The sequence below is a fragment of the Oncorhynchus clarkii genome, chromosome 28, assembly GCF_045791955.1.
Source record: "Oncorhynchus clarkii lewisi isolate Uvic-CL-2024 chromosome 28, UVic_Ocla_1.0, whole genome shotgun sequence".
In the NCBI taxonomy this organism is placed as follows: Eukaryota; Metazoa; Chordata; class Actinopteri; order Salmoniformes; family Salmonidae; genus Oncorhynchus; species Oncorhynchus clarkii.
Window position 1 is genome coordinate 23942576 of NC_092174.1, and position 16502 is coordinate 23959077.

Genomic DNA, 16502 nt, shown 5'->3' on the forward strand with positions numbered 1-16502 from the left:
AAGTATTCAGACCCCTTGATGTTTTCCACATTTTGATGCGTTACAGCCTTATTCTAAAATGGATTGAAAAAAATAGTAATCCTCAGCAATCTACACTCAATAGCCCATAATGACAAAGCGAAAACGGGTATTTAGATATTTTTAGCAAATTTTTTGCTAATTTATTTACCGTTGAAGATTACCTACACCTAGGCTCGAGTCATTAAAACTCGTTTTTCAACCACTTCCCAAATTTCTTGTTAACAAACGACAGTTTTGGCAAATCGGTTACGACATCTTCTTTGTGCATGAACCAAGTAATTTTTCCAACAATTGTTTACAGACAGATTATTTCACTGTATCACAATTCCAGTGTGTCAGAAGTTTACATACACTAAGTTGACTGTGCCTTTAAACAGCTTGGAAAATTCCAGAAAAGGATGTCATGGCTTTAGAAGCTTCTGATAGGCTAATTGACATCATTTGAGTCATTTGGAGGTGTACCTGTGGATGTATTTCAAGGCCTACCTTCAAACTCAGTGTCTCTTTGCTTGACATCATGGAAAAATCTAAAGAAATCAGCCAAGACCTCAGGAAAAAAAATTGTAGACCTTCACAAGTCTGGTTCATGCTTGGGAGCAATTTCCAAATGCCTGAAGGTACCAAGTTCATCTGTACAAACAATAGTAAGCAAGTATCAAAACCATGGGACCACGCAGCCATCATACCGCTCAGGAAGGAGACACATTCTGTCTCATAGAGATGAACATACTTTTGTGCGAAAAGTGCAAATAAATCCCAGAACAACAGCAAAGGACCTTGTGAAGATGCTGGAGGAAACAGGTACAAAAGTATCTATATCCACAGTAAAACTAGTCCTATATCGACATAAGCTGAAAGGCCGCTCAGCAAGGAAGAAGCCACTGCTCCAAAACCGCCATAAAAAAAGCCAGACTACAGTTTGCAACTGCACATGGGGACAAAGATCGTACTTTTTGGAGAAATGTCCTCTGGTCTGATGAAACAAAAATAATGACCATCATTATGTTTGGAGGAAAAAGGGGGAGGCTTGCAAGCCGAAGAACACCATCCCATCCGTGAAGCACTACAAACTTGACCCAGTTACACCAGCTCTGTTCAGAGGAATGGGCCAAAATTCACCCAACTTATTATGGGAAGCTTGTGGAAGGCTACCCAAAATGTTTGACCCAAGTTAAACAATTTAAAGGCAATAATACCAAATACTAATTGAGTGTATGTAAACTTCTGACCCACTGGGATTGTGATGAAAGAAATAAAAGCTGAAATAAATCATTCTATTATTCTGACATTTCACATTCTTAAAATAAAGTGGTAATCCTAACTGACCTAAAACAGGGAATTTTTACTAGGATTAATGTCAGGAATTGTGAAAAACGGAGTTTAAATGTTTTTGGCTAAGGTGTATGTAAACGTCCGACTTCAACTGTACATACTGTAAATATTCTGACCCTTTGCTATGAGACTCGAAATTGACTTGAAATTCATCATCCTTGAGATGTTTCTACAACTTGATCCACCTGTGGTAAATTCAAGTGATTGGACATGATTTGGAAGCGCACACACCTCTCTATATAGTTGACAGTGCATGTCAGAGCAAAAACCAAGCCATGAAGTCAAATACATTTTCTGTAGAACTCAGCGACAGGATTGTGTCGAGGCACTGATCTGGGGTAGGGTAGAAAAAAATGTCTACAGCATTGAAAGTCCTCAAGAACACAATGGCCTCCATCATTCTTAAATGGAAGAAGTTGGGAACCACCAAGACTCTTCCTAGAACTGGCCACCCAGCGAAACTGAGAAATCGGGGGAAAAGGACCTTGGTCAGGTAGGTGCCCAAGAACCCGATGGTCAGACGGAAGCCCCTCCTTAGTAAAAAGGCACATGACAGCCCACTTGGAGTTTGTCAAAAGGCACCAAAAGACTCTCAGACCATGAGAAACAAGATTCTCTTGTAAGATGAAATCAAGCTTGAACTCTTTTCCCTGAATGGCAAGCGTCACGTTTGCAGGAATCCTGGCACCATCCCTACGGTGAAGCATGGTGGTGGCAGCATCATGCTGTGGGGATGTTGTTCAGCGGCAGGGATTGCGAAACTAGTCAGGATCGAGGCAATGATAAACGGAGCAAAGTACAGAGAGATCTTTGATGAAAACCTGCTCCAGAGCACTCAGGACCTCAGACTGGGGGAAGGTTAACCTTCCAACAGGACAACGACCCTAAGCACACAGCCAAGACAACGCAGGAGTGGCTTCGGAAAACAAGTCTCTGAATGTCCTTATGTGGCCCAGCCAGAGCCCGGACTTGAACCTGATCGAACATCTCTGGAGAGACCTGAAAATAGCTGTGCAACAATGCTCCCCATCCAACCTGACAGAGCTTGTGAGGATCTTTAGAGAAGAATAGGAGAAACTCCCCAAATACAGGTGTGCCAAGCGTGTAGCGCCATACCCAAGAAGAATCAAGGCTGTAATAGCTGCCAAAGGTGCCTCAATAAAGTACTGAGTAAAGGGTCGGAATACTTATGAAAATCCCTTTTTTATATTTTTATAAATCAACCTTCTAGATTAAGGTTGTAACAAAATGTGGAAAAGGTCAAGGGGCCTAATACTTTCCGAAGGCACTGTATGCACGAATCTGCAGAACATGGACATCAATTTATGTTAGCTAGCACATAAAGTCACTGAGACAAACCTCTCTTGTCCCAATATGCCTTATGACTAAGATTTGCCTGATTGGTCTACTATCGGTTGGTTTACTTTAACATTTTACTATTAGCCTTTCATGTTTTTGACACTTTGCCCAGGTTATTTGTGTGTTTGTGAGAGCCAGATATCTCTAGTTTAAAACAGACGTTTATTGTGAGTTTTTTATTATGCTGATTTGAAATCCGCGGGGGTGTGGACACCAACTCTAGGGGTTAAATTAAGGAATCTCTCTTCACTTGTGAATCATTGTTTGGGTTGAACAATTAGTCTAGACTCACCCAGCCATTACATTACAGCCTGTGGCCTACAGTAAAAGTGAAAGTCAATCATCCTGATAATAACTAACACAGGCCCATTCCCCTACAGTCTTGGCCCATGCAGCTAGGCCTGTCTGCTTGTGATGATGCTGCAGGTTCAGAACACACTGACCTTGAATCATCACACTAACACACTAGTAACTAGGAGAGTGGTGGTATAATCCATGATTAGTATGACTACTGCCCAATGGCAGTCTGTGCCGTTTACATTTTTTATGAGCATGGTCTTATTTCTATTGCAGCATATTAGATGACGCATTCATATTCCATTTACCCAGCTTAATGTAACATGGATAGGTTTAGGCTACTTACTACATGATACTTAAATTTTCCCTATCATTCCCCATCATGAGGTTGCTACAACCTAGCCTATGAATCAAAGTTTACAATGTAGGTGCAAAGAAATTTGAGTAATCAAGGTGACAGACATGGACATATTCAATACCGCCTTGCACAATATTGCCTGCATCTAGCTGATTTAGGGTGTAATCATTAGTCCAACAGTTGCAAACAAATTTCTATTGGACAAATTCAGTTATGTTTATCTCCGTTTCTTTCCGTTGGCTTCCTTTTAAGAAACGTTTTTCAACAGAATCGGTGGAATGAATACACCCCTGATCACATGCAAACACAGTTCACTTTCATAGCAGCCAGATTGTTGTAAAATTCCTTCTCGCATCTACTCTCTCTCCTCCTCTCACCTTTTGGCTTCGCTTGTAGACTTCAGTGCACAACACGTCAGTTGTCTGTGTCCAGACATTAAAACTTTTCCAAGCCAAACCTTCATATCATAACCACCACACACAGCCTACATCATTGTCACCATATTAGCTGGCATCAAGTCAACATAGCTACTAGAACTAACGCGTTAGTAAACCCGCTACAATCATGCAGTACAGTGTACAGTTTGCAAGCAGTTTAGCAATTTTACCGACGGACCCTGGTGGCAATAAATGAATTAAACGTAAAGCTTACCTTGACTTGGAAGAGCTCCAGTGTTGGATAGCCATAGTGAGCTAGGTAACATACTGTAGCATCCCTCTCTGTTTGAGTAGGCTAAACTACCTAGCTAGTTGCATTTGCTAGCTAGGTGAAAGTTTTAAAAATCTCTCTTTCTCTTGCTTCTGCTTCATTTTTGAAGAATTGTATTTGTTAAAAACTGTTCCACTATTGTCTCTCTCTCTCTCTCTCTCTCTCTCTCTCTCTCTCTCTCTCTCTCTCTCTCTCTCTCTCTCTCTCTTTGAGTCAACTACGCACCACATTGTATGCACTGCAGTGCTATCTAGTTGTAGCTTATGCTTTCAGTACTAAAATTTATTATCTGATGCTTTGATTGGGTGGACAACATGTCAGTTCATGCTGCAATAGCTCTGATAGGTTGGAGGACGTCCTCCGGAAGTAATAAGTAAGTAATAATTACTTTGAAGTCTATGGAAGGAGGTGAGAACCACGAGCCTCCTAGGTTTTGTATTGAAGTCAATGTACCCAGAGGAGGATGGAAACTAGTTGTCCTCCGGCTACACCATGGAGCTACCCTACAGAGTGCTTTTGAGGCGTGAATATATTTAGTGTAGTTTTATCTCAAATTAAAATCATATAAAATTGTATTTGTCATATACACATGGTTAGCAGATGTTAATGCAAGTGTAGCGAAATGCTTGTGCTTCTAGTTCCGACAATGCAGTAATAACCAACGAGTAATCTAACCTAACAATTTCACAACAACTACCTTATACACACACAAGTGTAAAGAGATGAAGAATATGTACATAAAGATATATGAATGAGTGATGGTACAGAACGGCATAGGCAAGATGCAGTAGATGGTATCGAGTACAGTATATACATATGAGATGAGTAATGTAGGGTATGTAAACATATAAAAGTGCCATTGTTTAAAGTGGCTAGTGATACATGTATTATATAAAGATGGCAAGATGCAGTAGATGGTATAGAGTACAGTATATACATATGAGATGAGTAATGTAGGGTATGTAAACATTATATTAAGTGGCATTGTTTAAAGTGGCTAGAGATACATTTTTTACATTATTAAAGTGGCTGGAATTGAGTCAGTATGTTGGCAGCAGCCACTCAATGGTAGTGGTGGCTGTTTAACAGCCTGATGGCCTTGAGATAGAAGCTGTTTTTCAGTCTCTCGGTCCCTGCTTTGATGCACCTGTACTGACTTCATCTTCTGGATTATAACAGGGTGTACAGGCAGTGGCTCGGGTGGTTGTTGTCCTTGATGATCTTTATGGCCTTCCTGTGACATCGGGTGGTGTAGGTGTCCTGGAGGGCAGGTAGTTTTCTCACGGTGATGCATTGTGCAGACCTCTCTACCCTCTGGAGAGCCTTATGGTTGTGGGCGGAGCAGTTGCCGTACCAGGCGGTGATACAGCTCGACAGGATGCTCTCGATTGTGCATCTGTAAGTTTGTGAGTGCTTTTGGTGACAAGCCAAATTTCTTCAGCCTCCTGTGGTTGAAGAAGCGCTGCTGCGCCTTCTTCACCACGCTGTCTGTGTGGGAGGACCAATTCAGTTTGTCTGTGATGTGTACGCAGAGGAACTCAAAACTTACTACCCTCTCCACTACTGTCCCGTTGATGTGGATAGGGGGGTGCTCCCTCTGCTGTTTCCTGAAGTCCACGATCATCTCCTTTGTTTTGTTGGCGTTGAGTGTGAGGTTATTTTCCTGACACCACACTCCGAGGGCCCTCACCTCCTCTCTGTAGGCCGTCTCGTAGTTGTTGTTAATCAAGCCTACCACTGTCGTCTGCAAATTTGATGATTGAGTTGGAGGTGTGCATGGCCACGCAGTCGTGGGTGAACAGGGAGTACAGGAGAGAGCTCAGAACGCACCCTTGTGGGGCCCCAGTGTTGAGGATCAGAGGGGTGGAGATGTTGTTACCTACCCTCACCACCTGGGGGCGGCCCGTCAGGAAGTCCAGTACCCAGTTGCACAGGGCGGGGTCGAGACCCAGGGTCTCGAGCTTGATGACGAGTTTGGAGGGTACTATGGTGTTAAATGCTGAGTTGTAGTCGATAAACAGCATTCTCTCATAGGTATTCCTCTTGTTCAGATGGGTTAGGGCATTGTGCATTGTGGTTGCGATTGCGTCGTCTGTGGACCTTTTGGGGTGGTAAGCAAATTGGAGTGGGTCTAGGGTGTCAGGTAGGGTGGAGATAATATGGTCCTTGACTAGTCTCTCAAAGGACTTCATGATGACGGAAGTGAGTGCTACGGGGCGGTAGTTGTTTAGCTCAGTTACCTTAGCTTTTTTGGGAACAGGAACAATGGTCGCCCTCTTGAAGCATGTGGGAACAGCAGACTGGGATAAGGATTGATTGAATATGTCCGTAAACACACCAGCCAGCTGGTCTGCGCATGCGCTGAGGACGTGGCTGGGGATGCCGTCTGGGCCTGCAGCCTTGCGAGGGTTAACACATTTAAATGTTTTACTCACGTCGGCTGCAGTGAAGGGGAGTCCGCAGGTTTTGGTAGCGGGCCGTGTCAGTTGCACTGTATTGACCTCAAAGCGAGCAAAGAAGTTGTTTAGTCTGTCTGGGAGCAAGACATCGTGGACCGCGACGGGGCTGGTTTTCTTTTTGTAATCCGTGATTGACTGTAGACCCTGCCACATACCTCTTGTGTCTGAGCCGTTGAATTGCGACTCTCCTTTGTCTCTATACTGACGCTTGGCTTGTTTGATTGCCTTGCGGAGGGAATAGCTACACTGTTTGTATTCGGTCATGTTTCCGGTCACCTTGCCCTGGTTAAAAGCAGTGGTTTGCGCTTTGTTTCGTGCGAATGCTGTCATCAATCCACGGTTTCTGGTTTGGGAATGTTTTAATAGTTGCTGTGGGTATGACATCGCCGATGCACTTGCTAATAAACTCGCTCATCGAATCAGCGTATTCGTCACTGTTGTTGTTTGACGCAATGCGGAACATATCCCAATCCACGTGATTGAAGCAATCTTGAAGTGTGGAATCAGATTGGTCGGACCAGCATTGAACAGACCTGAGCGCGGGAGCTTCCTGTTTTAGTTTCTGTCTGTAGGCTGGAAGCAACAAAATGGAGTCGTGGTCAGCTTTTCCGAAAGGAGGGCGGGGGAGGGCCTTATATGCGTCGTGGAAGTTAAAATAACAATAATCTAGGGTTTTACCAGCCCTAGTAGCACAATCGATATGCTGATAGAATTTAGGGAGTCTTGTTTTCAGATTAGCCTTGTTAAAATCCCCAGCTACAATGAATGCAGCCTCAGGATATGTGGTTTCCAGTTTACATAGAGTCAAATAAAGTCTGTTCAGGGCCATCGATGCTTGGGGGGGGGAATATATGCTGTGATTATAATCGAAGAGAATTCTCTTGGTAGATAATGCGGTCAACATTTGATTGTGAGGAATTCTAAGTCAGGTGAACAGAAGGACTTGAGTTCCTATATGTTGTTATGATCACACCACGTTTCGTTAATCATAAGGCATACCCCCCCCCCCCCCCCCCCCCCCCCCCCCGCCCCTCTTCTACCAGAAAGATGCTAGTTTCTCTCGGTGCGATGCGTGAAGAAACCAGCTGGCTGTACCGACTTCGATAGCGTGTCTCGAGTGAGCCATGTTTCCGTGAAGCAAAGAATGTTACAGTCTCTGATGTCTCTCTGGAATGCTACCCTTGCTCGGATGTCATCAAACTTGTAGTAAGAGACTGGACATTGGCGAGTAGTATGCTCGGGAGCAGTGTGCGATGTGCCCGTCTCCGGAGCCTGACCAGAAGACCGCTTCGTCTGCCCCTTTTACGGCGTCGTTGTTTTGGTTTGCCGGTTGGGATCCGATCCATTGTCCTGGGTGGTGGGCAAAACACAGGATCCGCTTCGGGAAAGTCGTATTCCTGGTCGTAATGATGGTGAGTTGACGTTGCTCTTATTTCCAGTAGTTCCTCCCGACTGTATGTAATAAAACCTCAAATTTCCTGGGATACCAATGTAAGGGAACTTTTTCATTGTTTCACTATTTATATTTTTATGAAATTCACTGAGGATGGGCTTCCCTTTCATCCTCTGAGGAGCCTCCACTGCTACTGCCTCTTCTACTATTGCTACTACCACTACCACAGATCCTATATCTATTGTATGTATACATTATGGACTACTTTTACATCCCTTTACTATATGACCTGCAATTTAGGACAATTATTTAAAAAATGCATGCAAACATGCTCGCTGTATGCTTTAGGCAGGCAGGGGGTTATCTACTGTAATACTGAGCCAGTGATATCTGATGCATTAATGTTCTGTTACAAGTACAGAACAGCACAGTACACTACAGAACAGTACAGTAAGCTACAACCATAGAGGTCAGTTCATGTAGAGATATAGAGATATCTGGAGGGATGCCAGTTCATAGCTCATATGTTATAGAGATCACAGGGTGAATTTAAAAAATGATGTCCAATTTAAAGAGGTTTCATTTTTTCTTTACCTTTACATTTTGCCATCACTGTCATTTGAGGTTACACATGGTTGGGTAATGCATTGTGTCATATGTATTATTCCCTCCATTCCAAAGTTAAACTTAGTCTTACTTTGAGTTCAGCACCATGGAAAGCTCCCTCTTTGTTTCCTGTAGCTGCAAGTGTTTTCAATACTACTAACAACTACACAAGCATCTCACAGTGACACGCATCTCTAACACTACACGCATACTTACACACAGCCCCTATACAGGCATTTAAAAATGGATTCTATGTCTTTCTCGCTCTCCTCAGCGCTTCAACTTTGTGTCTCTGCCCACGGACGTTCTGGAGATCGAGGTGAAAGATAAGTTTGCCAAGAGTCGTCCCATCATCAAACGTTTCCTGGGCAAGCTGTCCATGCCTGTGCAGCGGCTACTGGAGAAGCATGCTATTGGGTATGGCTCAGGAATAAACAGGACGCTCATAGGATTATCAGGATAATCAAATGCTTATGAGTTGATATTTTGGAAACCCTTTACAAGAGCCCTCTAATTCAGGGCAAACACCAAAATGTGGGGGGGTTGAATCATAAAGTAACACGTCTCCCTCTTGAATCCCAACCCCCCCCCCCCCCCCCCCCCCTTCACCCTATGTTCACCTCCCTTTCTTTCTCTTTCTTTCTCCCTCTCTCACCCCCCTCTCTTTATCTCTCACCTCTCCTCTCTCCCTCCCCTCTTTCTTTCCTCCTCCATAGTGACCGTGTGGTCAGCTACACACTGGGCCGAAGGCTGCCGACGGAACATGTCAGTGGACAGCTGCAGTTCAGATTTGAGATCACTTCCTCCATTCATCCAGGTTCCTTTTTCTCTCACACACATCATCTCACACACGTACAGACCTGGGTTCAAATAGTACTAGTTTTCCTTCAAACACTTTATCTGCAGTTGATCAAACTTGCCTGGCGTAATGGAGCTCAGGGAATAGTCCCACAGTTACAAACCCCACCCATCTGGTTCTCTCAGTAGGCTCAATCAAAACTCATAGTATTTGAACCCAGGTTTGTTCACATCCTATTTGTCTTCTTCCTCTCATTTAGGTTCAATTAGTCTGTTTCTTAATACAGAGGTAGGACAATTAGAATATATAATATCTACTGTATGTCTGTAAATATCAACTGTCATATCTAGGTTTGGACAGGCAGATATTAAGCATTGATTATTCTGGTATTGTCATGTGCCATATTGTCATGCTGCTTCGGTCTATACAATATTTTATATTTATTGACATACCATAGCAGAAACAGAATAGTCTATTAAGAGTTAAAAGAGTGTGAGTTAATGTGGATATGCCCTACTGTGTCGTAGCCAGGCCCCTGACTGTGAGGTAATGAGCTCTGTTCTCCCCCTGCAGATGATGAGGACATGTCTCTCAGCACGGAGCCTGAGTGTGCCGCTGTGCAGGAGAACCTAGGGGAAGGCCAGTCCTCCCAGGCCCAAGGCCAGGCAGAGGACACCATGAGCCTGGATCCGGGGGCTCCTGAACTCCCCATGGATGAGGAGGAATATACTGGAGCTCCAGAACTCCCTATTGGAGGGGATACAGATACTGACACTCCTATGGAGGGGGATCCAGCAAGGCCTTCGAGTTCAAAGCAGCCCACAGATGGAGATGGAGACTCAGGGCCTGGCTGTTCCAGAGCCGAGACCCTAAAAACAGAACCAAGCGAACCAGAAGTCCATGGTGCCCATGGGGAGGCGTTTGTGGCTGCTGCAGAGAAGCTACCCACGGTAGAGGAGAACAGTGAGGAAGGGGACCAGCAGACCCCCACTAGTCCTCAGCCTGCTGTCCCAGAGGAGCAGAGGGCTATTGGGCAGGAGGCTGAGTGGGCAGAGGGGGTGGAAAGTGCCCCAGTAGAGGGTCAGTTCAGCTCTGCAGTACACTCTGCTGTAGTGCAGGACATGGAGAGTGCAGCGTTTGGAGCCTCTCGAGGGCCAGCAGAACAGCAGGCAGTGGGGCAGGAAGAGGGAGACGAGGACTGCTGCTCCCTGCGCGTCAGGACCACCCCTAGACGTAAGAACCGGCCCTGCTCCCTGCCTGTGTCCGAGCTGGAGACAGTCATCGCCTCGGCTTGCGGGGAGCCTGAAACCCCTCGCTCACACTACATCCGCATCCACCACCTCCTCCACAGCTTGCCCTCTGCCCAGCCAGAAACCCAGGAGGACGGGGAGGGAGAGCAGGCTGAGGCTGAGATGGAGTCCGACTTGGACCCAGATCCAGACCCAGACCCAGGCCCTGACCAGCTAAGCCCCAGGGACCAGGATGGCTCAGAAGAGGATGAGAAGGCCGAGCCCCTGACCCCTGGCCCAAGGAGGACCCTTCCCCGCAGCCTGTCCATTGAGCGTCTGTCCGACCTGGCCCTGCTGCTGGACAGCAAGGGCCGCCACCCCCAGGGCCAGGTCAGGGGTCACCAGAGAGTATCCGACGAGGATGACATGGAGCCCTGCTGTAGTAGCTCATGCTACGAGGGCCGAGTAGGCCACACCCGGGCACCTCTACTGGCTGCAAGCAGGACATCTGAGGGGAGCAGTGCTTTCTCCTCCCAAGAGGATGAGGACATGGAGGTGAGCGGGGCAGAGAGCAGGGAGCCAGGGGATGGCATGCCCCAATGGCAAGAGGCCCCATCCACGCAGGTCCAGAGCCCCCAGAGCTTCATGGGAAATGGAGAGTCACCCGTGGCTGGGCCCAGTGGGAGGATAGGACGTGAGTTGAGCTCCTCACTGAATACTAACTTGAGATATGGAGATGTAGTTTGGATAACTTAGGGTAGACTGACCTGTTTTTGTCGTCCCATAGGAGATTGTCCCTTACCTTCCAGTCATCCTCCAGTTAGCCAGCTTCCTGCTCTGCGTCCTGATTCTCATCACTACCCCACCATCGATGAACCACTGCCACCAAGTAAGCATTTGGTATAAATGTTGTCTGAGTTAAATCATGCATATTCCTTGTTGATAAACAAGGAATATGCATGAGGAATGGGAGAAGGTCTCTAGAGATCTGAGATCCAGAGGTCTGGAGAAGGGAGGAGGGGATGGGGTCAAGCGCGCAGGTTGTCGGGCGGCCAGATCTCACTAGTTGCATGATGTCATCCAGAGAGAGAGGGGAGAAAGAGTTCAAGGTGTAGGGTAGTTCTGTGTGACCAGTGGACTCAATAGGGTAGCAGATGTTGTCACCCTTTTTTTCAAAGTGGAGACAAAGTCGTCCGCAGAGAGGGCGGAGGGAGGGGGAGGGATGGAGGATTAAGAAGGGAGGAGAAGGTGGAAAAGAGTTCCCTAGGGTTAGAGGTAGAAGCTTGAAATGTTGAGTGGTAGAAAGTGGCTTTGGCAGTGGATACAGAGGAAGAGAAGGTAGAGAGGAGGGAGTGAAAGGATGATAGGTCCTGCGACAGCGCATGACCATCTAGGTAGCTGCTGAGTGTTTAGGGTTGGAGGAAAGGGAGAAAATGAAACAAAGTAGTGATCAGAGAATGGGGGGGGGGGGTGTTGGAGTGAGATTAGAAGACGAGCAGCCTCTAGTAAAGATGAGGTCAAGTGTATTGCCTGCCTGGTGAGTTGGAGAGGATTGGGAAATGGTGAGGTCAAAAGAGGCAAAGAGGAAGGAGAGAGTTGGAAAGAAATTAATCAAAGGCAGATGCCATCGTCAGGAAATTAGCTTATCAAGGTGTCAAGCTCATTGAGGAACTTTCCAAGGGCACTGAATGGCAGCGTAGGTTTAGATGAACTTGTCATTCTTTACCGCAGATGGGCAGTTTCAAATGCTGCCAGGGACCCAGAATTCCACATGGGTTGTGCGTGCAGGGTACACTAAATTAGAAGGGTTGCAGCCAAGGTGTGAAGAGCATCTGTAAAGCCTACAGGGAGAGGTGTGAACAGGTATAGAAAACAAACACATAGTTGACAAAGATACAAAAGAGAAATGGGATGATCTGTAAATAGCTGGGTAAGATACTCAAGTGAGAGAGTGGTGTGGAGCCTTCCTTGAATAACTCTGCAGAACAGTCTATGTTTTGGCGACGGTCTTAGTTTCACAACAAAACTGCCACTGACATGACTGTCGCATACAGTTGCCACTGAGAAATCAGGGGAAACTGAAGAACTAACACTAATTGTTAATTGCCTAGCAGAGGTGGAGCACACCTCCCTGTAGTAATTGCTGATTGCCTAGAAGAGGTGACATCACTCCCCGTCCAATACAGCCACTGATTACCAAAACAATTTACAAATTGCCCTGCCCTTTGATCCTGGTTGATGTGTCACAACTATCTTTAAATTATGAGCAGTCAGCAGTTCACACACCAAGTAGGCCACTGGGAAGACATGTAGCACTTAAAGTAGATGGCCCTAGCTAGCAAAAAGATAGTACTAGACCACAACAGATAAAGACAAAATAAATTATACTTACCACTCCTGGAGATATCAGGAGTCCTCTAGTTACAGAATGAAGCACTCTGAGATTGAGCCTGAGAAGCTGGTGAAATACATTCAGAAAATAAATTAAACCACTCCTCCTCCGATACAGCCACTGATTACCAAAACAAGTCACAAATTGCCCTGCTACGGAGAGCAAGAGAACACAGTCGTCCAGAACAGCTGGTGCTCTCATGCATAGTTCAGTGTCGCTTGCCTCGATGCGAGCATATCAATCAAATGTATTTATAAAGCCCTTTTTACATCACCAGGTGTCACAAAGTGCTTATACAGAAACCCAGCCTAAAACCCCAAAAAGCAAGCAATGCAGATGTAGAAGGAACCTAGGACGAAACCTAGAGAGGAACCAGGCTCTGAGGGTTGTCCAGTCCTCTTCTGGCTGTCCTGATGGAGATTATAGGAGTACAAGGCTAGATTGTTTTTCAAGATGTTAAAACATTCATACATGACCAGCAGGGTCAAATAATAATCATAGTGGTTATAGAAGGGATTTAGGTCATCTGATAGGCTTGTGTCACTGGGCAGCTCACGGCAGGGTTTCCCTTTGTAATCAGTGATAGTTTGCAAGCCTTGCCACATCTAACGAGTGTCAGAGCCATTGTAGTAGGATTCAATCTTAGTCCTGTACTGATATTTGAGGGTTTAATGGCTTGTCAAAGATCGTAGCAGGATTTCTTATAAGTGTCTGGATTAGTTTCCCGCTCCTTGAAAGCGGCAGCTCTAGACTTTTGCTCAGTGGGGATGTTGCATGTAATCCGTGGCTTCTGGTTGGGAAATGTACAGTACCAGTCAAAAGTTTGGACACACCTACTCATTTCAGGGTTTTTCTTTATTTTTACTATTTTCTACATTGCAAAATAATAGTGAAGACAACTATAGTGATCACAATTATTACATAACACATATGGAATCATGTATCATGTATTAACCAAATAAAAATATATTTTATATTTGAGGTTCTTCAAAGTAGCCACCCTTGATGACAGCTTTGCACACTGTTGGCATTCTCTCAACCAGCTTTGAGGTAGTCACCTGGAATGCATGTCAATTAACAAGTGTACCTTAAAAAGAAAGAAGGACAAAGGCACTCTTCATATAATTAATTAAAATGCCTTTATTTGTATGGCATGTTCTTTTTTTTTTTTTTGTTTAAAAAAAAAAAATTACCCTTTTTTCTCCCCAATTTCGTGGTATCCATCTTGTCTCATTGCTACAACTCCTGTACGGGCTCGGGAGAGACGAAGGCTCATGCGTCCTCCGACACAACCCAACCAGCCGTACTGCTTCTTAACACAGCGTGCATCCAACCCGGAAGCCAGCCGCACCAATGTGTCGGAGGCTACACCGTGCACCTGGCAACCTCGGCTAGCGCGCACTGCCAGCCACAGGAGTTGCTGGTGCGCGATGAGACAATGAGATCCCTACTGACCAATCCCAGACGACGCTAGGCCAATTGTGCGTCGCCCCACAGACCTCCCGGTCGCGGCCGGTTACGACAGAGCCTGGGCGCGAACCCAGGGACTCTGATGGCACAGCTGGTGCTGCAGTACAGCGCCCTTAACCACTGCGCCACCCGGGAGGCCCTTGTATGGCATGTTCAATAGAAACAACGTTTTAAGGGTCTGACGTGTTTCAGCTTTATGGCCTTCGTCAGTGGGTACAAAGAAATAATACAATGTCCTCTTTTGAACAGCTTTTCCAATTAGCCCTAATTTGAAGAGGGACTGGTTGCAAAATTGATTGGACACACCTAGTAAGCAATATTATACACATTAAAAAGTTAAATACTGTAGCTATGTTATCAAAAAATTTAACTCCAAGCTAGAAGTATCAGAATGCCTAGAAAGGTAGTTATAACCTTAAAAATGACTAGGAGAAGTGTCAAGAATAAGAGAGCAATATATTCCATAGTACACTCAAACACATCAAACATGAACAACAACAGTCTAAACATAGCTGAGGGCAATGGAGCAAAATGTCCACTAGATGACAGCAAATGGACCTATCACTACCCTACAGGAAGGGTGAGAAATCCATATCTTCATTTAAACGAGGGTACTTAGTGGCCTGTAGCTTGTAAATCCATATCTTCATTTAAACCAGGGTACTTAGTGGCCTGTAGCTTGTAAATTCCAAAACTTTCCCTTTGATTTAACTGTTTAAGACGGTCCCCTTTTCTAATTGAGGCCGGAACATGATCAATACCCATAGCTTGTAGGGAGGCAGGGTTGCCATGGTGTAAGGACTTGTAGTGCCTTGCCATGGGGTCGTCTTCATTGCCTACCCGTATGGCGTACTTGTGTTCCACTAAGCAGTCTTGAAGGCGTCACTTTGTCCGTCCAATGTAGAACACCTTGCACTGTGGACATTCCAATCTATAGATGACATGAGTGGTTTTGCAGTTAATGAAATGCTTGACGTAATACTCCATTTTAGAAGCTGTGTCAACAAAATACTTATTCTGTGCAATATTTCTGCAATGGTTGCACTGGTTACATCTGGGTTTGTGGTCCAGCCAAGTTTTTTGAGAGTCCCCAGGAAGATAACTGTGGACTAATTTGTCATTTAGGGTCGCACATCTAGGGTCGGACAAGCGTATGACTGGTGGCTCAGGGAAGACTTGGCGTAGTAGCATATCACTTTGGATGATTCTTAATGTTCTCTGCTTCAGTGTTGTATTTTGTAACAGAATACACACTCTCTGATGTATCACAAGGCACTCACCTTCGCAACAAGTTATCTCTGTCAAGTATTCCAGCCCTTATACCGGCATCTTTCGGGACCTGAACGCTGTTGCCCCGATTCAAGAGGCGATTCTCCAATTCAGCAGATTTGACACTGGAGTCTGTTTCCTGATCTTTTTTATTTTTTTATTTATTTTTTATTTAACCCCTTTTTCTCCCCAATTTCGTGGTATCCAATTGTTGTAGTAGCTACTATCTTGTCTCATTGCTACAACTCCCGTACGGGCTCGGGAGAGACGAAGGCTGAATGTCATGTGTCCTCCGATACACAACCCAACCAGCCGTACTGCTTCTTAACACAGCGCGTGTCCAACCCGGAAGCCAGCCACACCAATGTGTCGGAGGCTACACCGTGCACCTGACAACATTGGCTAGCGCGCACTGCGCCCGGCCCGCCACAGGAGTCGCTGGAGCGCGATGAGACAAGGAGATCCCTACCGACCAATCCCTCCCTAACCCGGACGACGCTAGGCCAATTGTGCATCGCCCCATGGACCTCCTGGGCGCGGACCTGTGTTTCCTGATCTTCTGTATACACTCTTGGCCAAAGGGTTTAGAGAATGACACAAATATTAATTTTCACAAAGTCTGCTGCCTCAGTGTCTTTAGATATTTTTGTCAGATGTTACTATGGAATACTGAAATATAATTACAAGCATTTCACAAGTGTCAAAGGCTTTTATTGACAATTACATGAAGTTGATGCAGAGTCAAAATTTGCAGTGTTGACCCTTCTTTTTCAAGACCTCTGCAATCTGCCCTGGCATGCTGTCAATTAA

The 16502-nt window shown here is 45.4% G+C and overlaps 1 protein-coding gene across 1 annotated transcript in view; it reads left to right on the top strand.

Moving 5' to 3' along the window:
- LOC139386702 (E3 ubiquitin-protein ligase HECW1-like) overlaps positions 1–16502 on the top strand; it is a 62331-nt gene that overhangs the window by 24723 nt on the left and 21106 nt on the right. Inside the window, exons 7-10 of the mRNA XM_071132526.1 lie at positions 8808–8950; positions 9250–9350; positions 9906–11255; positions 11349–11450. Of these exons, the coding sequence (XP_070988627.1) occupies positions 8808–8950; positions 9250–9350; positions 9906–11255; positions 11349–11450 (1696 nt within the window). The remainder of the gene's footprint in view (positions 1–8807; positions 8951–9249; positions 9351–9905; positions 11256–11348; positions 11451–16502) is intronic.